Source organism: Coregonus clupeaformis, unplaced genomic scaffold (assembly GCF_020615455.1).
Source record: "Coregonus clupeaformis isolate EN_2021a unplaced genomic scaffold, ASM2061545v1 scaf0348, whole genome shotgun sequence".
NCBI classification, from domain to species: domain Eukaryota; kingdom Metazoa; phylum Chordata; class Actinopteri; order Salmoniformes; family Salmonidae; genus Coregonus; species Coregonus clupeaformis.
Window position 1 is genome coordinate 177,447 of NW_025533803.1, and position 23,344 is coordinate 200,790.

The 23,344-nt window shown below is 45.0% G+C and overlaps 1 protein-coding gene across 1 annotated transcript; it reads right to left on the bottom strand.

The window, feature by feature from the left end:
- Positions 1-2,422: 2,422 nt before the first annotated feature.
- LOC123484523 (copper-transporting ATPase 2-like) lies at positions 2,423-19,931 on the bottom strand. Its single transcript, XM_045214988.1, has 21 exons — positions 19,645-19,931; positions 17,747-18,593; positions 16,988-17,239; positions 16,634-16,797; positions 16,302-16,463; positions 12,876-12,952; positions 12,572-12,755; positions 12,113-12,346; positions 10,230-10,321; positions 9,848-9,975; positions 9,323-9,477; positions 9,025-9,159; positions 8,685-8,879; positions 8,279-8,461; positions 7,096-7,291; positions 6,724-6,870; positions 4,674-4,816; positions 4,209-4,412; positions 3,943-4,060; positions 3,591-3,693; positions 2,423-2,991 (listed from the first exon to the last, which is right to left on the bottom strand). The coding sequence occupies exons 1-21, from the start codon at positions 19,816-19,818 to the stop codon at positions 2,709-2,711; spliced, it is 4,176 nt and encodes a 1,391-aa protein (XP_045070923.1). The 5' UTR covers positions 19,819-19,931; the 3' UTR covers positions 2,423-2,708.
- Positions 19,932-23,344: the final 3,413 nt, after the last annotated feature.

Here is a 23,344-nt window from a genome sequence, read left to right on the forward strand (position 1 = left end):
CACCTTAGGCCTGGCGCGTAGTGCCGGAACTGGAGGTACCGGGCTGAGGACACGCATCTCAGGGCTAGTGCGGGGAGAAGGAACAGGCCGGACCGGGCTGGCGCCAGCGCACCGTAGACTTGGTGCGGGTGGCAGGAACAGGCCGGGTCGGGCTGGCGGCGCGCACCGTAGACTTGGTGCGGGTGGCAGGAACAGGCCGGGCCGGGCTGTCGACGCACACCGTATCCTTGGTGCGTGGAGCAGGAACAGGCCGGGCAGGGCTGTCGACGCACACCGTATCCTTGGTGCGTGGAGCAGGAACAGGCCGGGCTGGGCTGGCGACGCACACCGTAGGTTCTGTGCGTGGAGCAGGAACAGGCCGGGCTGGGCTGGCGACGCACACCGTAGGTTCTGTGCGTGGAGCAGGAACAGGCCGGACTGGGCTGGCGACGCACACCGTAGGTTCTGTGCGTGGAGCAGGAACAGGCCGGACTGGGCTGGCGACGCACACCGTAGGTTCTGTGCGTGGAGCAGGAACAGACCGGGCTGGGCTGGCGACGCACACCGCGGGCCTGGTGCGTGGAGCAGGAACAGGCCGGGCAGGGCTGTCGACGCACACCGTGGGCTTGATGCGTGGAGTAGGAACAGGCGGTCCGTACTGGGAACACACACCACTGGCTTTAACTGGGGATCAGGAACGGGCCGGACCGGACTGGTAACACACATCAGTCTCTCACGCCGTGCCGCAACAACTTCCCTTCCTCTACTCGCCAATGGCTCCCGTAATCCGATAGCCTTCTCTCCACGTCTCCCTGTAGCAGCCTCCTGCTGCCCAGCCGCCAAGCCATGTGCCCCCCAAAAAACTTTTTGGGGTTGCCTCTCGTCCTTCCAACGATGATGGCCCTGCTGACGCCGTTGCTCCTCTCTCGCCAGGGCCTTGATCTTCCCCCAAGGTCCCTTGCCCCCGAGCATGTCCTCCCAGGACCACGATTTGCCCACCTGGGCCATCGCCAGCCTCTCGATCTCCTTACCAGGCGCTTCCTCCCATGTCCAGCTGTCTTGCTCCTGGACACGCTGCTTGGTCCTTTTACGGTGGGTTTTTCTGTCACGATCGTCTGAAGAAGCGGACCAATACGCAGCGCGTGGAGTGAACATGATGACTTTATTCAATAAAGCAACCACAAAAACAACAAATGACGATAGTGAAGTCCTCTGTAACACTGACAGAAACATGGAACAAAAACCCACAAATACAATGAAAACCAACACAGTATAAATATGGCTCCCAATCAGAGATAACGAGCCGACAGCTGACACTCGTTACCTCCGATTGGGAGTCATTGACCAAACATAGAAAAACAACCTAGACTAACCAACATAGAAATACACCCAAGTGAAATGAACAACCCTGGCTCAAAAATCAAAGTCCATAGAGCCAGAGTGTCACAGTTTAGATATAATTAAAAATGCTCTTCGCAAATACTTGTTAATAACCTAAAAACTCCATCAATTTACAATCACTTACCTTCTAGCCTTCCTGAAATAGTCTGCGACAATGTGTGTAAATGTTCTGTTTTTGAATCAGTGCACAACAAAACAAGTGGAATGAGGAGACAATGCGGACGGTTTCAGTTGAGCATCTTCTGTGAAACCGCATTCTTGAGCCCCTCTTCTTTATCAGGGAGAGTCTCGCCCTCCCCCACCCCCGCAGAGTAGTTTATTAAAACAACTGCATGAATGAGTGCAATGTTTTCATGAATAGGAGGAATATTGTCCAAATGCGTTTCTCTGAATGTTGTGCCTAAAATCCTGTTTTTTCTTCTCGCAGGCTACCTGCAGCTGCCCACCTACCGGTTAAACCAGTTATGTAACATCGTTTAGAAATAGACATACAAGTTTAATAGCAGAAGAAGCCTTCTCAGTTTACTGAATGAAAGATGAGAGCATTTTGTGGACCTCATTATCATGCAACGTAGACAGAGATTGGTAACCCCACTTCTTACCCTGAACTTTGTAAAGGAGAGGGGAAAATCACATCTTCTAAGGAATCCAAATTCATCTCAGTTCTCTCATGTAAATCAGATGACATAGACAGTTGAGGAAGCCAATGCAGACTATTGAGATGCACCCTAGGGGAGTACATCAGGGGTGTAACCTATTCCCTGTCCTCGCCATCTACTACCACTAGTGTGAAGACATGACAGGCCATGCAACATGAATGATCAATTCTCTCACTGACACAGAATGATGTATCTCTTTAGCTCTGAAGATGTAGTAGAAGTCTTTCCAATGAGGTTCTACAAACACAATGCTTTGAATTAGAAGGTGATTATACACGTATGGCCTAGTTATAGGCCTAAATGTACATGTTGCTGGAGATGTATTGTAAAAGCGTGATGAGATAGGCTAGCAAGGCAAGAGAAGTAGAAAGCAGAAACATTGGTGGATTTTACTGAAATATATTTGGTAATTGTACAGTAAGGACTACAGGGACAAAGGAGAGACAAATGTATCATTAGAACACACTCATAACAGACAACAGGTAGGCACACCACACATGACAATCACCCTCCAAAAGTTGAAAACTAATAACATTTCCTCATAATAATTAATAATGAATAGGATACGACTAAGGAATGTGGACAGTTTCCCTTGGACCTTTCCATCAGACGATTTCCATAGGACAGGTAGTTTCCCTTTCGACATAACCTCCTCTCCCTGGCACCTTGCTACACTATGAGGCCCACTTCCTTCTCGTGGTCCAGCAGGGAGCAGCGGTCCTGGTCCTGGAGAGAGTGGGTGGATGGACCTCGGCTGGCCGGCTGGCTGGAGAGGGAGATGGGCACGGAGAGGCGGCTGCCCTGGCTCAGGCGCTCCCAGGCCCCGCGGAGGGAGGGAGGGGTTCGTCGCCGGTCATCCAGACCCACGTGGGTGCTCACCTGGCTGGGGCTCAGGCTCTTCATGTTCCCCTGGGCCCGGAACTCAAACGTCTCAATTGACGTTTTCTTATACCTGGAGCAGGGGGAGGCAGGAGAGGACTGAGGTTAGTTTTAGTAAAAGAGAGTGAGTAAGAGGAGGATGGGGAGAAAAGTGTTAGAGACAGAGACTTGACCTGAAACGGACAAGTGCCGTGTTTATATACGCAAAATAACGTGTGAGTGAGTAAGACAAACATCACATAAAACTAAGTGGTATGTAAGGAACAGAAAAGGAGAGAAAGATGGAGACGTTTACATTGTTTGCGATAGATAAAGAGGGCGTTGGAGTGGTTCCAAATCGTTAACAGCGGAGAGGTCAAAGTGCACTGTGTTCAGTCTGGGTAGTGTTCAGTGAGTGGGCTGCTGCAACAGAGACACCATGGACACACTGCCCTGGGCGGCCCTACCGCTGCTTTACTCGGGTTACTATGGAAACGCTTCTCAATGGACCGAGTTTACAGTGAAGAGATTGAGGTACTTGAAAAGTGATATGAAAATGCTCGCATGACGTCCAGTAAAAGTTCCCATCTGGAATGTTGAAAAGTATGGAGGGCAAGTTTGATTGGTTGAAATAAATCGGTAGGGAGATAGATGGAAGGACGGACAGACAGAGGGGCAGAGGCATACACTCACAGTTTTAGCAGGAGGGAAGAGACGACCACAGACACAGAGGAAGCAGCCATAGCTGCTGAACCCATCCATGGCTGTAGGACCAGACCAGCGGGAAGAAACACACCTGGAGGAGTACAGTGCACAACCCAGCTTTACTACATGGATACATGCACACAGACATCTCACAGACACCTACAGGAAGAGTAGCTGCTGTCTTGGCAGCAGCTAATGGGGATCCATAATAAATACAAATACACACACACAGTCTACTGCACTGTTGGCGCTAGGAACACAAGCATTTCGCTACACCCGCAATAACATCTGCTGAATATGTGTATGCGACCAATACAATTTGATTTGATTTGGTACTCACCTGCGGCGATGGGAATCCCTACCAGGTTATAGATGAGAGCGAAGACAAAGTTGATGCGTATCCTCTGAACAGTCTTCTTGGACAGCTCAATACAGGCCACCACGTCTAACAGATCATTCTACGTACAAAGGAGAAAAAACTCAAACAACTAAAGTTCCTTTGGGACAGAAAATACAGCCTGTAGACCTCATCTCTCCCTTTCAAGTAGATCACAACACAAGTAACTAGTATGTAGTTAACATCCCCAACCCCACTCTGCTCCTCACCCTGATCAGCACCACGTCAGCTGCCTCTATGGCCACGTCGGTGCCCGTCCCTATGGCGATGCCCACGTCGGCGCGGGCGAGGGCGGGCGAGTCATTGACCCCGTCGCCCACCATGGCCACCCTCAGACCCCTCTCCTGCAGCTCCTGCACCTTGGCCACCTTGTGGGACGGCAGTACCTCCGCAAACACCTTCCTGATGCCCACCTGGAGGAGGGACAGAGACACAATGCAGACGTGTGTGTAATGAACGCCACGCTGCTTGCTTAGCGAGTACCGCTTCCTCCTGACTCAGCTCAAAACGAGGCTACAAACCCTCTTGCTAACACACGCCCTCCCGAATCGTCTTACCAGTCGGCGCCACAAGAAAATGAACAATTTGTCGGTACAAGTGGCAACACTTCAGAATGAGGAGCACGTTTCACACATCCCCAGGTGCTACGCCTGCCGTCTCTCTCCTTCTCTTACCTGTGTGGCTATAGCCTTAGCAGTACGTCTGTTGTCCCCAGTGATCATGACCACCTCTATCCCCATGCTGAGTAACGTATGGACAGCCAGGGCAGACTCTGGCTTCACTGTGTCTGCTATGGCCAGCATGGCACACAGTACACCTAGCGCACAGGAAGAGGAGATGGAACATGTCCACAACACGGAAAGGTGAGGTTGATGCTGGGGATTGAAACATAGCCCATGTTCAGTATATGTACCTCATAGATAAACCACTGTTGGAGTGTGACACAGTCCTGAGGGTCATAGATAAACCACTGTTGGAGTATGACACAGTCCTGAGGGTCATAGATAAACCACTGTTGGAGTATGACACAGTCCTGAGGGTCATAGATAAACCACTGTTGGAGTATGACACAGTCCTGAGGGTCATAGATAAACCACTGTTGGAGTATGACACAGTCCTGAGGGTCATAGATAAACCACTGTTGGAGTATGACACAGTCCCGAGGGTCATAGATAAACCACTGTTGGAGTATGACACAGTCCCGAGGGTCATAGATAAACCACTGTTGGAGTATGACACAGTCCTGAGGGTAATAGATAAACCACTGTTGGAGTATGACACAGTCCTGAGGGTCATAGATAAACCACTGTTGGAGTATGACACAGTCCTGAGGGTCATAGATAAACCACTGTTGGAGTATGACACAGTCCTGAGGGTCATAGATAAACCACTGTTGGAGTATGACACAGTCCTGAGGGTCATAGATAAACCACTATTGGAGTATGACACAGTCCTGAGGGTCATAGATAAACCACTGTTGGAGTATGACACAGTCCTGAGGGTCATAGATAAACCACTGTTGGAGTATGACACAGTCCTGAGGGTCATAGATAAACCACTGTTGGAGTATGACACAGTCCTGAGGGTCATAGATAAACTACTGTTGGAGTATGACACAGTCCTGAGGGTCATAGATAAACCACTGTTGGAGTATGACACAGTCCTGAGGGTCATAGATAAACCACTGTTGGAGTATGACACAGTCCTGAGGGTCATAGATAAACCACTGTTGGAGTATGACACAGTCCTGAGGGTCATAGATAAACCACTGTTGGAGTATAACACAGTCCTGAGGGTCATAGATAAACCACTGTTGGAGTATGACACAGTCCTGAGGGTCATAGATAAACCACTGTTGGAGTATGACACAGTCCTGAGGGTCATAGATAAACCACTGTTGGAGTATGACACAGTCCTGAGGGTCATAGATAAACCACTGTTGGAGTATGACACAGTCCTGAGGGTCATAGATAAACCACTGTTGGAGTATGACACAGTCCTGAGGGTCATAGATAAACCACTGTTGGAGTATGACACAGTCCTGAGGGTCATAGATAAACCACTGTTGGAGTATGACACAGTCCTGAGGGTCATAGATAAACCACTGTTGGAGTATAACACAGTCCTGAGGGTCATAGATAAACCACTGTTGGAGTATGACACAGTCCTGAGGGTCATAGATAAACCACTGTTGGAGTATGACACAGTCCTGAGGTCATAGATAAACCACTGTTGGAGTATGACACAGTCCTGAGGGTCATAGATAAACCACTGTTGGAGTATGACACAGTCCTGAGGGTCATAGATAAACCACTGTTGGAGTATGACACAGTCCTGAGGGTCATAGATAAACCACTGTTGGAGTATGACACAGTCCTGAGGGTCATAGATAAACTGTTGGAACACAGTTCAGGACTATTACAGTATGTGTCCATAACCTGACCCAGTGGGATGTGGAGGCTTTTCCTCTGTTGGACCAAAAAAACAACAAACAACAAAAACTATATATTTTGTGAACTAACACTCACACTTGACTTTTTCCCCTTACTAGCACTGACTGCTGATAGCTACTTTATTGAGGAAAAATATACTTACTATGATGGTGATATGTGGTTGTCCCACCTAGCTATCTTACAATGAATGCACTAACTGTAAGTCGCTCTGGATAAGAGCGTCTGCTAAATGACAAAAATGTAAATGTCTGTCATTGGACAGAGACTGTACCATCTATAGCTACGAGGATGGCTGTCTGCCCCTTGGTCTCGTGGCTGGACATGGCGTCGTCCACGTCAGCTCCTACATGAAGCCCGTTCCGCCTTATCCACTCTCTGTTCCCGATCAGGACCGAATAGGAGGGGCTAGCAGAGGCACCTGGACAACACACAAAACATTATTAGCAATGGAGTGGACTTCAAGTCTAGGCAACTTTCTACAGTCTCTCGCTCTCTCTCCCCGTCTCCACCTCTCTCTCTCTCTGTCTATCTCTTGTTGTCTCTCTCACACACTCATCAGGAGAGGAGGTCAAATGGAACTACATCATGAGTACAACCACAAAGTAAAGCGGTAAAAACCGTGATGTTGTAAAGCAACACTGACCTGACACTGACACGGTGTCACCGACCAGGCTGCTCTCGTCAGTCGTGGCCCCCTGCAGTGTGACCTGCTGGGTATGACAGGAGCCCTGGTCACCCTCCAGCAGTACCTCCTCAATGTTAGACACCTTACAGCTGATCCCACAGCCTGGCACCGACTGGAAGTCCTTACAGGAACCCAGCACATCTGTCTCCAGCTCCTGATATACATATGGACAGACGCATACACACACAAAGACAGACAAACACATACACACATTAGTTCTTTATTCAATTCTATTGAGCCCTTACTTCACCAGGTAAGTTGACTGAGAACATTCATTGTCATTTATATCAACGACCTGGAGAAGCTATCCAGGGTAAAGAGAATGACTTGTCTGTGTTTATACAGCAGCTAAGGCACAGATACCTGGTAGATATACACTGGACAAAAATATAAACACAACATGCAACGATTTTACTGAGTTACAGTTCATATAAGGATATCAGTCAATTGAAATCAATTCATTAGGCCCTAATCTATGGATTTCACATGACTGGGCATGTGCGCAGCCATGGGCCAGGCCCAGCCAATCAGAGTGAGTTTTCCTCCCAAAAAAGGGCGTTATTACAGACAGAAATAGTCCTCAGTTTCATCAGCTGTCCGTGTGGCTGGTCTCAGACGATCCCGCAGGTAAAGAAGCCGGATGTGGAGGTCCTGGGCTGGCATGGTTACACGTGGTCTGCGGTTGTGAGGCCGGTTGGACGTATTGACAAATTCTCTAAAACGACGTTGGAGGCAGCTTCTGGTAGATTCAATTCTCTGGCAACAGCTCTGGTGGACATTCCTGCAGTCAGCATGCCAATTGAATGCTCCCTCAAAACTTGAGACATCTGTGGCATTGTGTTGTGTGACATTTTAGAGTGGCCTTTTATTGTCCCTAGCACAAAGTGCACCTGTGTAATGATCATGCTGTTTAATCAGCTTCTTGATATGCAACACCTGTCAGGAGGATGGATTATCTTGGCAAAGGAGAAATGCTCACTAACAGGGATGTAAACATATTTGTGCACAAAATTTGAGAGAAATACGCTTTTTGTGCGTATGGAAACATTTCTGGGATCTTTTATTTCAGCTCATGAAACATAGAACCAACACTTTACATGTTGTGTTTATATTTTTTTCAATATAAATGAAATACCCTCACCTCTTTGCAGTGCTTGGCCACAGCAATCCCCAGTGGGTGTTCGCTGCTGGCCTCCGCTGTGCCAACCAGTGCCAGGACCTTACGCAGGGGCAGCCGTGCCCTCTCCCACAGCACCAACACCCTCGTCACCCGCGGGACACCGTTAGTGATGGTGCCCGTCTTATCAAACATCACCGCACCGATCTGAATGGGGAGGAAAGGAGGGAGCGAAAAACACTGTCATTTCCTTTCTGTGTTACTGGTGGTAGCTTTAGCAGTGGAAAATGCCTATCATACATGTACAGCTTCACACTAAGTCACCATAACCGACTGTACCCTGTACCCGGCCCACACTACAGTTTGGAAAACACTGGAGGTTTACAGGAAGCATGTTTCGGTTGGGAGGAAGTAAATAGAGGTGGATTGCCTTGTGGGCCATCTCCAGCGGTTCCCCTCCCTTGATGAGGATGCCGTTCTGGGCTCCGACCCCCGTGCCCACCATGACAGCTGTCGGGGTCGCCAGGCCGAGAGAGCAGGGGCAGGCGATGGACAGGACTGTGATGGAGGCCTGGAAGGCGAAGCGGACAATAACATCTGTCTTGGGGATGTTCTCATCGTAACCCTGTGAGGTGGAAACACACAAACACACACAGACACACACACACACACTAAGACTATCATTCAGGACTGATCTCTTCATTCATTCAGAAAGTACATAAGGCCATAAGGCTTTGATAAGAGTTTGATAAGCTCTTGTGGTTACTCACAGGAAAGTACTCCTTCACAACGTGGAAGTTGACAAAGCCAATCACCAGCCAGACCAGCAGTGTTAGCACTGAGACAATGACTATGAATGGGACAAAGTAGCCACTCAGTCTGTCTGCAAACTGCTGGATGGGGGCCTAGTCCAACAAAAGAGATGTTTCAGATACTTTGAAAATATCATCAATAACTGATTATATTGCAACCTACAACTTGTGTTCTTGTCTTATATTTACACAGGTAGCTGTATCCTACAATCAAAGACATGTAGTCTTGACCTTGGACATAAAGTGGTTTGTTTACCTTGGATGTCTGTGCCTCCTCCACTAGTTTGACTATCTGACAGAGGGTAGTGTCTGCTCCTACGTGGGTGGCCTGCACCAGTAGAGATCCGTGGGCGTTGATGGAGCCAGCTATCACTGAACTGCCAGGCTTCTTACTCACAGGCATGGGCTCACCTGACCACAGAGAGAACATTGACCACCAAAGAACCACAATGATTCCCAACAACCACCGATATAGACCACTAAATTACCACAATGACTACCAGTGACGTAGTGTTAAGAAAATAAGTAGGTAAACGCTGATCACCGTTAGCAGGGAATAAAGTAATGCTACCTATATTTTCAATGCATTTTTCCATGATAGATGGGTCATTTAGTAGTATTTTGCTAGCGCTAAATAAAAAAAGGTGCGTAACCGGCGTTTACATGCCTTTACCTTCACTACAACACCGATGACCACAGTCAACCACCAATAGACCACAAAAGGACCATAATGACAGTAAACCGCTATGGCCCATTGGTTCCCCAACAAAACGGCTCTTACCTGTGATGAGGGACTCATCTGCCATGGAGCTTCCCTCGATCACCTTCCCGTCCACGGGGAACTTTCCCCCAGGCACCACCTTCACTATGTCCCCTCTCTGGACCAGCTCCACCGACACCTGCTCCTCACTGACACACACAGTACAGACACAAGCACGCGCGCACGTATGCACGCACACACAGCACAGACACAGTACAGATTTATTGTGGTGAAATATTCTCAGAATAGTTTATGGACACAGCTATAAACAGATTGTAGAGAAATCATGGCTAAGGCAGGTTTGATTAAATGAGGCCAATATAATAATAATAAACATCATATAAAATACATGTATTCTTCACAAGTGTTCACTGTGGGAAAATGGGTCTGGGTTTGTGTTCACCTGAGGATGGAGTGGTCAGGACCTAACGTGACCACAGTGGCATCCGTAGCCTGCAGTGACATCAGCTTGGCCAGTGCCTCAGATGTCTTGCTCTGCAGAACAGGAACAGGAAACACAGACAGAGACAATGAGGTAAGAGGCTGTTGATTAAACCTGGGAATTACCAGCCGACCTCAGGATAAGCCTTCAGTTTATGACCTACAATAACCCCCTGGTGATCAACCATCCATAAAGCTGAGAGGAACAGGAGTACTACCAACCAAAACTGCTTTAGCTGTGGTCCAGGTAAAGGAAAGTGGAATGCAACCCGCATAACTAATGGTAGGGGAAACACTGCCATTAGAATTGAGTAGAGTAGAATAGAATAGAATAGAATAGAATGGAGTAGAGTAGAGTAGAGTAGAGTAGAGTAGAGTAGAGTAGAGTAGAGTAGAGTAGAGTAGAGTAGAGTAGAGTAGAATATAATAGAATGGAATGGAATGGAGTAGAGTAGAGTAGAGTAGAATGGAATAGAGTACAGTAGAATAGAGCAGAGTAGAGTAGAATGGACTAGAGTATAGTAGAGTAGAGTAGAATAGAATGGAATAGAGTAGAATGGAGTCGAAAATAATAGAGTAGAGTAGAATGGAATAGAGTAGAATAATATAGAGTAGAGTGAGTAGAATACAATTGAGTAGAATATAATAGAATGGAATAGAGTAGAATATAATAGAGCAGAGTAGAGTAGAATGGAATAAAGTAGAATGGAATAGTGTAGAATAGATTAGAATAGAGTAGAATATAGTAGAGTAGAATAGAGTCGAGTCGAGTAGAATATAGTAGAATATAATAGAGTAGACTAGAGTAGAGTAGAATAGAATAGAGTAGAATAAAGTAGAAAATAATAGAATAGAGTAGAATAGAATAGAGTAGAGTAGTGTAGATAGAATAGAGTAGAATATAATAGAATAGAATAGAGTAGAATAGAGTAGTGTAGAATAGAGTAGAATAGAATAGAGTAGTGTAGAATAGAGTAGAATAGCGTAGAGTAGAACAGAAAAGAGTAGAGTAGAGTAGAGTAGAATAGAATAGAGTAGAATAGAGTACAGTAGAGTACAGTAGAATAGAGTAGTGTAGCATAGAGTAGAGTAGAGTAGTGTAGAGTAGTGTAGAATAGAGTAGAGTAAAATAGAATAGAATAGAGTAGAATAGAGCAGAGTACAGTAGAATAGAGTAGAATAGAGTAGTGTAGAATAGAGTAGAGCAGAATAGAGTAGTGTAGAATAGAGTAGAATAGAGTAGCGTATTGTAGAATAGATTAGAATAGAGTAGAATAGAGTAGAGTAGAGTAGAATAGAATAGAGTAGAGAACAGCAGAATATAATAGAGTAGAGTAGAATAGAGTAGAGAACAGCAGAATAGAATAGAGTAGAATAGAGTAAAATAGAGTACAGTAGAATAGAATAGAGTGGAGTACAGTAGAATAGAGTAGAGTAGAGTAGTGTAGAATAGAGTAGAATATAGTAGAATAGAATAGAGTAGTGTAGAATTGAGTAGAATAGAGTATAATAGAGTAGAGTAGAATAGAGTAGAAGAGTAGTGTAGAATAGAGTAGAATAGAATAGAGTAGAATATAGTAGAGTAGAATAGAGTAGAGAAGTGTAGAATAGAGTAGAGTAGAATAGAATAGAGTAGTGTAGAATGGAGTAGAATAGCGTAGAGTAGAATAGAATATAGTAGAATAGAGTAGAGTAGTGTAGAATATAGTAGAGTAGAATAGAATAGAGTAGAGAAGAGTAGTGTAGAATAGAGTACAGTAGAGTAGAATATAGTAGAGTAGAGTAGAGTAGAATAGAATATAATAGAGTAGAATAGAATAGAGTAGAGTACAGTAGAGTAGGTACCTTTGCTATGTGCTCCAGCCACCGGCCCAGGGCGATGAAGACGAAGAGCATGGGCGGGGTGTCAAAGAAGGTGACAGGGCTCTGATTGGCTCTCTCTGCCATCGCCACGACGAGGACCACAACTGAGTAGACGTAGGCGATGGAAGTTGCCAAGACGATGAGGACGTCCATGTTAGCCGTGCGGTGTCTCAACGAGCGGTACGCCTGCATGTAGAAATAACGACCCCCAAAGATCTGATGGAGGAGTAGGAGGTGGGGGGAGGGAGAGAGGAGGAGAGAGAGAGAGAGAGAGAGAGAGAGAGAGAGAGGAGAGACAGAGAGAGAGAGAAAGAGAGACAGAGGAGAGACAGAGATTGCGAGAGAGCGAGAGAGAGAGAAATGTGACTTACAGGTATTATATCATGGACTACTACATACAGTAGATAATCAGTAGTAGGGCTCGGTAGGGTCTTACTGTACCTGGACAGGTGTACAGAGGAGGAAGAAGGCCAGGTTGAGGAGGGAGAGGCCTGGGAGAAGGTTCTGCTCCTCGGGCATAGAGCCACCGTGTTCCCCGTGCTGACTGTCCATCACCATCATGTAGATCATCAAACCCATCACTGGCACCCCAAACACCAGACTGAACAGGAATGAGTTCTTCCACCTGGAACACACACACACACAGGACGCATGCAGAGAGGAGAGTGTGTTAAAACAAATCAAGGTTGATTCAAGAACACGTATCTCAAGTCAGAATCTAAAGACTACCAAAACAAATACTTGCTGTTGAATCTCCTCCCCATGATCCAGGTTGTTCCCAAAGCCTTCAGCTTTCATTAGAGACGCCCCAAAGCCTAGCCCCTGGCACAGACAGAGGTATAACAGTTGTAAGAATATGTACAGTGGGGGAAAAAAGTATTTAGTCAGCCACCAATTGTGCAAGTTCTCCCACTTAAAAAGATGAGAGAGGCCTGTAATTTTCATCATAGGTACACGTCAACTATGACAGACAAAATGAGAAAAAAAATCCAGAAATCACATTTGTAGGATTTTTTATTAATTTATTTGCAAATTATGGTGGAAAATAAGTATTTGGTCAATAACAAAAGTTTCTCAATACTTTGTTATATACCCTTTGTTGGCAATGACACAGGTCAAACGTTTTCTGTAAGTCTTCACAAGGTTTTCACACACTGTTGCTGGTAATAATAATAATAATAATAATAATATGCCATTTAGCAGACGCTTTTATCCAAAGCGACTTAGTCGTGCGTGCATACATTTTTGTGTATGGGTGGTCCCGGGGATCGAACCCACTACCTTGGCGTTACAAGCGCCGTGCTCTACCAGCTGAGCTACAGAGGACCACACTGGTATTTTGGCCCATTCCTCCATGCAGATCTCCTCTAGAGCAGTGATGTTTTGGGGCTGTCGCTGGGCAACACGGACTTTCAACTCCCTCCAAAGATTTTCTATGGGGTTGAGATCTGGAGACTTGCTAGGCCACTCCAGGACCTTGAAATGCTTCTTACGAAGCCACTCATTCGTTGCCCGGGCGGTGTGTTTGGGATCATTGTCATGCTGAAAGACCCAGCCACATTTCATCTTCAATGCCCTTGCTGATGGAAGGAGGTTTTCACTCAAAATCTCACAATACATGGCCCCATTCATTCTTTGCTTTACACAGATCAGTCGTCCTGGTCCCTTTGCAGAAAAACAGCCCCAAAGCATGATGTTTCCACCCCCATGCTTCACAGTAGGTATGGTGTTCTTTGGATGCAACTCAGCATTCTTTGTCCTCCAAACACGACGAGTTGAGTTTTTACCAAAAAGTTCTATTTTGGTTTCATCTGACCATATGACATTCTCCCAATCCTCTTCTGGATCATCCAAATGCACTCTAGCAAACTTCAGATGGGCCTGGACATGTACTGGCTTAAGCAGGGGGACACGTCTTGCACTGCAGGATTTGAGTCCCTGGCGGCGTAGTGTGTTACTGATGGTAGGCTTTGTTACTTTGGTCCCAGCTCTCTGCAGGTCATTCACTAGGTCCCCCCGTGTGGTTCTGGGATTTTTGCTCACCGTTCTTGTGATCATTTTGACCCCACGGGGTGAGATCTTGCGTGGAGCCCCAGATCGAGGGAGATTATCAGTGGTCTTGTATGTCTTCCATTTCCTAATAATTGCTCCCACAGTTGATTTCTTCAAACCAAGCTGCTTACCTATTGCAGATTCAGTCTTCCCAGCCTGGTGCAGGTCTACAATTTTGTTTCTGGTGTCCTTTGACAGCACTTTGGTCTTGGCCATAGTGGGGTTTGGAGTGTGACTGTTTGAGGTTGTGGACAGGTGTCTTTTATACTGATAACAAGTTCAAACAGGTGCCATTAATACAGGTAACGTGTGGAGGACAGAGGAGCCTCTTAAAGAAGAAGTTACAGGTCTGTGAGAGCCAGAAATCTTGCTTGTTTGTAGGTGACCAAATACTTATTTTTCCACCATAATTTGCAAATAAATTCATAAAAAATCCTACAATGTGATTTTCTGGAAAAAAAATCTCAATTTGTCTGTCATAGTTGACGTGTACCTATGATGAAAATTACAGGCCTCTCTCATCTTTTTAAGTGGGAGAACTTGCACAATTGGTGGCTGACTAAATACTTTTTTTCCCCACTGTACCAACACTGTAATTGCACAATGTGAATGCATAGGTGTTGGAAACAATTATTGGACAACAACAAGGGGTTGGTGATGGAAAAAACAAATTCAACAACTACATTTAAAGAGACATGACAGCAAAGTCAAGTTATAGGTAGCTACAGTGGCTTGCGAAAGTATTCACCCCCCTTGGCATTTTTCCTACTTTGTTGCCTTACAACTTGGAATTAAAATGGATTTTTTGGGTGTTTGTATCATTTGATTTACACAACATGCCTACCACGTTGAAGATGCAAAATATATATTTTTGTGAAACAAACAAGAAATAAGACAAAAAAACAGAAAACTTGAGCATGCATAACTATTCACCCCCCAAAGTCAATACTTTGTAGAGCCACCTTTTACAGCTGCAAGTCTCTTGGGGTATGTCTCTATAAGCTTGGCACATCTAGTCACTGGGATTTTTGCCCATTCTTCAAGTCAATATTTCCCTATATTTAGCGCCATCCATCATTCCTTCAATTCTGACCAGTTTCCCAGTCCCTGCCGATGAAAAACATCCCCACAGCATGATGCTGCCACCACCATGCTTCACTGTGGGGATGGTGTTCTCGGGGTGATGAGAAGTGTTGGGTTTGCGCCAGACATAGCGTTTTTCTTGACGGCCAAAAAGCTTAATTTTAGTCTCATCTGACCAGAGTACCTTCTTCTATATGTTCGAGGAGTCTCCCACATGGCTTTTGGCGAACACCAAACGTGTTCGCCTTCTTTAAGCAATGGCTTTTTTCTGGCCACTCTTCCGTAAAGCCCAGCTCTGTGGAGTGTACGGCTTAAAGTGGTCCTATGGACAGATACTCCAATCTCCGCTGATGAGCTTTGCAGCTCCTTCAGGGTTATCTTTGGTCTCTTTGTTGCCTCTCTGATGCCCTCCTTGCCTGGTCCGTGAGTTTTGGTGGGCAGCCCTCTCTTGGCAGGTTTGTTGTGGTGCCATATTCTTTCAATTTTTTAATAATGGATTGAATGGTGCTCCGTGGGATGTTAAAAGTTTCGGAATTTTTTTAATAACCCAACCCTGATCTGTACTTCTCCACAACTTTGTCCCTGACCTGTTTGGAGAGCTCCTTGGTCTTCATGGTGCCGCTTGCTTGGTGGTGCCCGTTGCTTAGTGGTGTTGCAGACTCTGGGGCCTTTCAGAACAGGTGTATATATACTGAGATCATGTGACAGATCATGTGACACTTAGATTGCACACAGGTGGACTTAATTTAACTAAATATGTGACTTCTGAAGGTAATTGGTTGCACCAGATCTTATTTAGGGGCGTCATAGCAAAGGGGGTGAATACATATGCACGCACCACCTTTCCGTTATTTATTTTTTATACTTTTTTGAAACAAGTTATTTTTTTAATTTCACTTCACCAATTTGGACTATTGTCCAACTGTGTATGTCCATTACATGAAATCCAAATAAAAATCCATTTAAATTACAGGTTGTAATGCAACAAAATAGGAAAAACACCAAGGGGGATGAATACATTTGCAAGGCACTGTACCTCAATCATTCTGATGATGTCACGAGCTCCAAGCACTTCTGGGTCAAACTTGATCTGGGCTTTGTTGGTTGCCAGTGCAACTGAGGCTTCTAGAATCCCTTTGGTCCTGGTGAGTTTGGACTCAATGTTATGGACACACGACGCACACGTCATCCCAGTTACCTACACATGAGATGAGCCAAACAAATTGAAACTTAATGCAGCTGTACCAGACAATACTTTGGGCCGATGTAGGACTGGACTACACATCAAAGCATAGAACATGTATTTAACCAAGCATAGAAATGTATTTCTTCTTTCTCCATGTTGTCTCAGCCAACAAGAGGACTCACAGAGAGGTCCAGTTTCCCGTCCATAACAGCGTTGTCCTCTATCAGCGTGGCACCGAAGCCTAGGCACTCTATGAGCTGTGTTATCCGCTTGGCATCAACAAAACCAGGGTCATACTTCACCTCCGCCTTACCAGCCATGAGGGCAACCAGCACTGAGATGACACCTGGAACACACACACACACATACCACACACACACACACACAATGGTGTGCAGTTAACCCCTAGCTAGCGAAAGTGGCATCACCACAAAATCATGTTTTATCGTCATGATGGAAACTGTACTGCCAGGTCAAGCGTTCTGCTTAGTGACTCTATGGGTAATGACAGTGACCTAAAGGATAACATCACCCACCTCTGTGTTTGAGTAAATTCCTCTCAATGTTGGCCACACAGGAGGCACAGGTCATGCCTGTCACACGGATGAAGCACTTCTGAACCTTCCCCTCCTCACCGGCAGTGGCCATCTTGGTAGAGCCAGAGCCACCGTTAATGGAAGTCTTGGTAAGGTCAGAGCTACTGTGAGCCATTTTGGGGGAGTAGGGGGAAAGGGGGGTCTTTGGTCTTTGAAGTGGAGGAGTTGGTAGAGTTTCTGCAGAACCAGATTCTTTAGAAGAAAAGAACACAACATATTAACAAGACCATTAGTCGGATGGATTATGCATGGCTGGAGAGAGAGTGCTTTCAGTGTAGGGGGGGAAATAAAAGAACCAAACCGTTTCATAATCCGTTTATAAGCTTGTTTTACTGGCCCCAAGTCTGGGTAATTCAAGAACACTTGATGCCACATTAGAAAGCACACTTGTCTCGTTTCCAAGGAGACGTGCCCAAGCGCTGCCTGCTCTCCACCAATAGCAAGGCTGGATGGAAATGGAATGCTTTGAACAGCATTGTCCATTGAAAGCAGTATTACTGTATACCCCCCACTGCCAGACTGCCAATTTGGTGGGTTTGGAATGTTGAAGTAATCCATTTCTCTGCATTCTGTACAACAATGTACATACTCAGTTGTGCTGCCCCCCTCACCATATTACGTGAAAGAAATGTGTGATTATGAAAGTGCAGTTTGTGATTGTTGTTACATTTCTAAGGTGAAATAAATAATTAAGCATACCTATGAGTGAAGCATCAAATCCCATGCCTTCAATGGCTGCCCTTAGTTCCTCTGGCTGAGTCAGATTGGGGTCAAAGGTGACGGTTCCCTTTTCCTCATTTAACGACACCACTATAGAACACACCCCAGTCATCTCAGAGATCTTCCCCTCTATGGACCGGACACATGAATTACAGGTCATCCCTACAATCCCAATGAATGACGTCTGAGTCAGTGAATCCAAGATGGAGGATGACGCAGGTGTCTCCCCTTGCCCACAATCGATACTTGTGTCTTTGTTTGTAAGAGTTGCGCCAAATCCCATATTCTCAATCTGTTCCTTTAGCTCCTCAGATGTCACTGTGTGGGGCTGAAATCGTACTACTGCCTCTTGCTCGCTCAGAGACACCTTGATGTGCAGAACCCCTGGCAGGGTCCCTATCCGTCCCTCGATGGAGTGCACACAGGACTGGCATGTCATACCCTCCACCCTTATCCTCGTCAGAGACTCTGTGGCCTCTGTCTCCCCGATCTTAGTCACCTCTTCCCCAGCCACGTCCACAATGCCGTAGCCCATGGCCTGGATCTCCAGAGATAACTCCCTGGTAGAGATAGATGATGCGTTATAGTCCACCTGAGCCAGGCCACTGGCCGCGGAGAAGTCGACAGACACCACTCCCTTCAGGCTAGCGATGGGGCTCTCGATGGCCTGGATGGAGGACTTGGGGGTGAGGCCAGAGAGCTGGAAAACAGCCCGGGAGAGGGCCCGGGGTTGGGGGTAGAGTTCAGTCTGACTCCCAGGCTCGTAGGCCAGGTTCTCATATGCCGTCTTCTGGAGACACCAGGCCTCACAGGGACACACCTTCTCCTTAAGAGAGGGTCAGAGAGGTAGAGGATGAGAGCAGGAGAGAGAGAAAAGTTAGAGATACACATACTTCATCATGTCAGTTATATGTAGGCTCAGTGTTTTCAGAAGTCAAAGCAGCAACATTTTTTATAGCCCTTTAAATACTGGATGCCATAAAAATTTTATTGCAATCAGCTGAAGGAAATCTTGACTTGGATTTGTGGCCGCCCCTTAAAAAGGCTTGAAGCAGAGGGCAAGTTAGGTCATGGGTGCTTCACAATGATTTCTCCATTGTCAACATTGTTAGTGACCTACTCTGGAGTGGAGGTGGAGGAGTGTGGCTTTAATATGAGGGCTAGGGTTAGGGTTAAAATGGATGGAGCGCACAGATCAGAGACTGCTGGTGTAAAACAGAGGGGTTGAAAGCCCAATGCATTACTAACAGGTCCAGGACCACATGACCATAAGTAACCCTGCTCACACGGTAACAATGTGACTCTGCTTAGAGTCAACGCTCATCTGGATCTGACACTCAAGAGCCGGGCTAAGTGGAGGAGAGGAGAGGCCAGGGAGCATTCGGTGCATTGGCAGTCATTGTGAACACCGCCAATGCCATTTTCTAACATGGTAAAACTACAGGCTACCATACAATAACAAATAACACCACCTCATCTGATGAATATGAACTCGTGGCCTTGTATCACATATGGGCAATACATTTTGTAAAATTATTTTACTGTATGTCCTATGAGGAAAGCCCCAGCTCACACTGTCTGTTAAACAAATACTGAGATACTCCATGTTTGTTGATGGGAATGTAAACTGAGAGAGAGCGTTCTATGTACAGTACAGTAATAACCTCCAACCAAAGGGTCAAGGGATGTGACATGGACACACAACATGGTCTGACTGTCGTGACTCAAAACAATATTTTCACAGATTTCAAATACATCAATTCATAATTTATAAATCAATTCATAATTTTTGTGTGCAGTATAACACCATACATGTATATCTAAAATTGGAATATAAATGTAAACATTTAAACACTAACTGACCGGTTTCTTCTTACCTTCAGATCAGCCTGATTTGCTACGCTCCCATGGTCCACGGTTTCTCCGTCTGGGACAACGGTCCTAACAGCGCAAGAAGACTGACATTCAACCATACAAACCTCAACCTGTCCCACGGCCGACGGCTTCGAAACATATTTAGCAAGGCTACTTATCGGATTTTGCGAAAACATGGTCACTTCTTTGTGGTTCTTTTTTTGTTTCTCATCACACAAGAGAGGGCAAAAGTTCGTGGTTCACGTTTCTATTCGGCAACACGCCACTACAATGTCAGAGAGCGCAGAGTGCAGAGCTGTGCGCATGATTGAAGTCCAGTCGCACTGCTTGCCGCTACCTCTGCCTCTGACAATGCCATTCTTTTGCGCCCAGCTTTTGGACTAATCGAATTGTATTAGTCACATGCTTCGTATACAACAGGTGTAGAATAACAGTGACATTATTACTTCGGGCCCTTCCCAACAATGCAGAGCGAAAGAAAATATATAAATAATAGAAAAGTAATAACACGTACTAATAAAAAAAAAAAAGCAGTGGGCACTTGAATGATCGTAACAGTTCATGACCCAGCTGTGGAACACCCACAGTAATACAGAAACCCATGACAATTTTGCACTGGGCGCTTAGTTTGGTGTTTGTGTTACTGTATTGTAGTGCAGGTGCAGCGTGTCTCGTAGATCATTAACCTGGCTAGAAGAGGACGCGCGCAAAGCCCCTCCCGTTGCACTTTATACTGGAAACGAGTGCAACAATGTAGCAAACTCGGTGCTGTGTCTTGTATTAGCTACAAATATGCCAATACAGTTGAAGTCGGAAGTTTACATACACCTTAGCCAAATACATTTAAACTCAGTTTTTCACAATTACTGACATTTAATCCTAGTAAAAATGCCCTGTCTTAGGTCAGTTAGGATCACCACTTTATTTTAAGAATGTAAAATGTCAGAATAATAGTGTGGTGTCTAAGGAATTTGTGACTTTGCTAACGTTTGCAAATGGTGTCTTAGAGGATGTTGATTCAGCTTAGGGGGGCATCTGGAGAGCAGTTCTATAGGGGCACCCTAAAACAGAGGAAGTCTGTTGTGTGGAGTCATGGGATTGGTCTGTAGGGGAAACCACCCATATCATGTTAAAGATTATAAATACTTGGTTGGGACAAAGGAGGACAGAACAACATATTATTTTGGGTCCGTTGTTCTCCAGATGCCTGCAGATGTCTGTAAACTTATGCTGAAATCCTTTGAAATAATAAACCTTTATAATCAAAGTACAGTGTAAGCGGACTCCTTGTTCTCACAGCATAATTAGCAACATATTTTTAGATACCACAATAGTAGAGAGAATGATTTATTTCAGCTTTTATTTCTTTCATCACATTCCCAGTGGGTCAGAAGTTTACATGCACTCAATTCGTATTTGGTAGCATTGCCTTTAAATTGTTTAACTTGGGTCAAACATTCCGGGTAGCCTTCCACAAGCTTCCCACAATAAGTTGGGTGAATTTTGGCCCATTCCTCCTGACAGAGCTGGTGTAACTGAGTCAGGTTTGTAGGCCTCCTTGCTCGCACAAGCTTTTTCAGTTCTTCCCACAAATGTTCTATAGGATTGAGGTCAGGGCTTTGTGATGGCCAACTCATTACCTTGACTTTGTTGTCCTTAAGCCATTTTGCCACAACTTTGGAAGTATGCTTGGGGTCATTGTCCATTTGGAAGACCCATTTGCGACCAAGCTTTAACTTCCTGACTGATGTCTTGAAATGTTGCTTCAATATATCCATATAATTTTCCTTCCTCATGATGCCATCTATTTTGTGAAGTGCATCAGTCCCTCCTAGAGCAAAGCACCCCCACAGCATGATGCTGCCACACCTGTGCTTCACGGTTGGGATGGAGTTCTTCGGCTTGCAATCGACCCCCTTTTTCCTCCAAACATAACGATGGTCATTATGGACAAACAGTTCTATTTTTGTTTCATCAGACCAGAAGACATTTCTCCAAAAAGTACGATCTTTGTCCCCATGTGCAGTAGTCTGGCTTTTTTATGGCGGTTTTGGAGCAGTGGCTTCTTCCTTGCTGAGCGGCCTTTCAGGTTATGTCAATATAGGAGTCGTTTTACTGTGGATATAGATACTTTTGTACCTGTTTCCTCCAGCATCTTCACAAGGTCCTTTGCTGTTGTTCTGGGATTGCTGGGAATACTTATTCCCCTCATTAAAATGTAAATCAATTTATAACATTTTTGACATGTGTTTTTCTGGAATTTTTGTTTTGTTATTCTGTCTCTTACTGTTCAAATAAACCTACCATTAAAATTATAGACTGATCATGTCTTTGTCAGTGGGCAAACGTACAAAATCAGCAGGGGATCAAATACTTTTTTCCCTCACTGTAATCCTACAACCACACCTTCAGCATAGCCTAGCCTACGCCTACTCTGTGAATTCAAAATAACCTTTTCAGAATGGTATACGCATAAAAATAACTTATGTTGTTTAAGTTATTTATCAATTAGACTAATACATACAGTTGTTTCATTGTCATACTTTAATGTTTTAAGTTTATTTTTTAAAGTTAATTGCAGAAACAGATAATAGAAATATGTCTGCCTTATGAGTATGCCATACTATTCAACAACTTCACATGTAATAGATATTGAATAAAGGCTCTATGAAGGTTATGAATGTTTCGACAACCCATATGCTTGAAGTTGTCCCAAATGTAGCACAATAGTCTATTGACCAGAGCCATTGATCAGAGTATAGATATTTCCTGAATTCAGTAGTAGTCTGAAGCCTGATAATAACATGAACATGTAAACACATAGAGGTAACACTGTATCCAGATTACTCACATAGTTCAGGCAATTCCTGGTCCACTTAGTGGGCCATGTGGATCCATACATGGTAGAACTCCCGTTGGATCAGGGGTCTTCTGCAGTCTTCTTCAGAGAAATGATCTGAAGACAAGACAACAATGGACAACTCCAGTCTGAACAGGATGAGCCACATGACACAAGTCACAGTTATCCAATTTTGTCTGTAACTGATGATTTCAACTCTAAACTATCACATCACTGGAATGCTGGAGTGCTTGACTTCATGGAAAGAGAAAGCTATAGTATCATCCAATAGAGTTTGATGGAGTGTAATGATAAAAAGTCCAGTGAGGGGTGTGGAGGTTTACCTTGGCAGCTTTTGGTGACAGTTATTAGTTATTGGTGACTATGGTCTGGCTGACAATAATGGTTTCATTGTGGCAGGCATTGGTGCTATTCAATCTATATTGACATATCAACAAACATTACTCAACCCAGTGCAACCAGTTTCAATAAAATACTCTTCAATTTAAAAAATCAAAGTTAAATTTCCCCAATATACCCCAATGTTAGATGACCAATAAGCCAATAATAGGTGGATACTCATGACTTCAATGGCAATTGTTTAAAATGTGGATTAATTCCAAGCCAACCAAGAATATAGTAGACCCAGAGGTCACAGACGAATAGCTCACATTCACCCTAACATTCTCCTCCGAGCATCAGTGATTGGAACAGATCCTCAGATTGAAAGGCCAAACAAGGAAGCCTTTCACAGACTCCTACTGAATGCTCCTTCAATTCCTAATATCAAGGAACTCTCCTCAGTATGTCTGTTTTCATACTTTCATGGACCCAAATTGTGTATTTTTTCTGCAGTCCCATCA

Excerpts from the sequence above, each read along its gene's own strand:
- LOC123484523 (XM_045214988.1), bottom strand. The coding sequence starts at position 19,818 with ATGTTTTCGCAAAATCCGATAAGTAGCCTTGCTAAATATGTTTCGAAG. Across the intron at positions 9,976-10,229 it reads CCTGACCACTCCATCCTCAG|TGAGGAGCAGGTGTCGGTGG; the intron begins GTGAACACAAAC and ends TGTGTGTGTCAG. Across the intron at positions 4,413-4,673 it reads CTAAGGCTATAGCCACACAG|GTGGGCATCAGGAAGGTGTT; the intron begins GTAAGAGAAGGA and ends TCCCTCCTCCAG.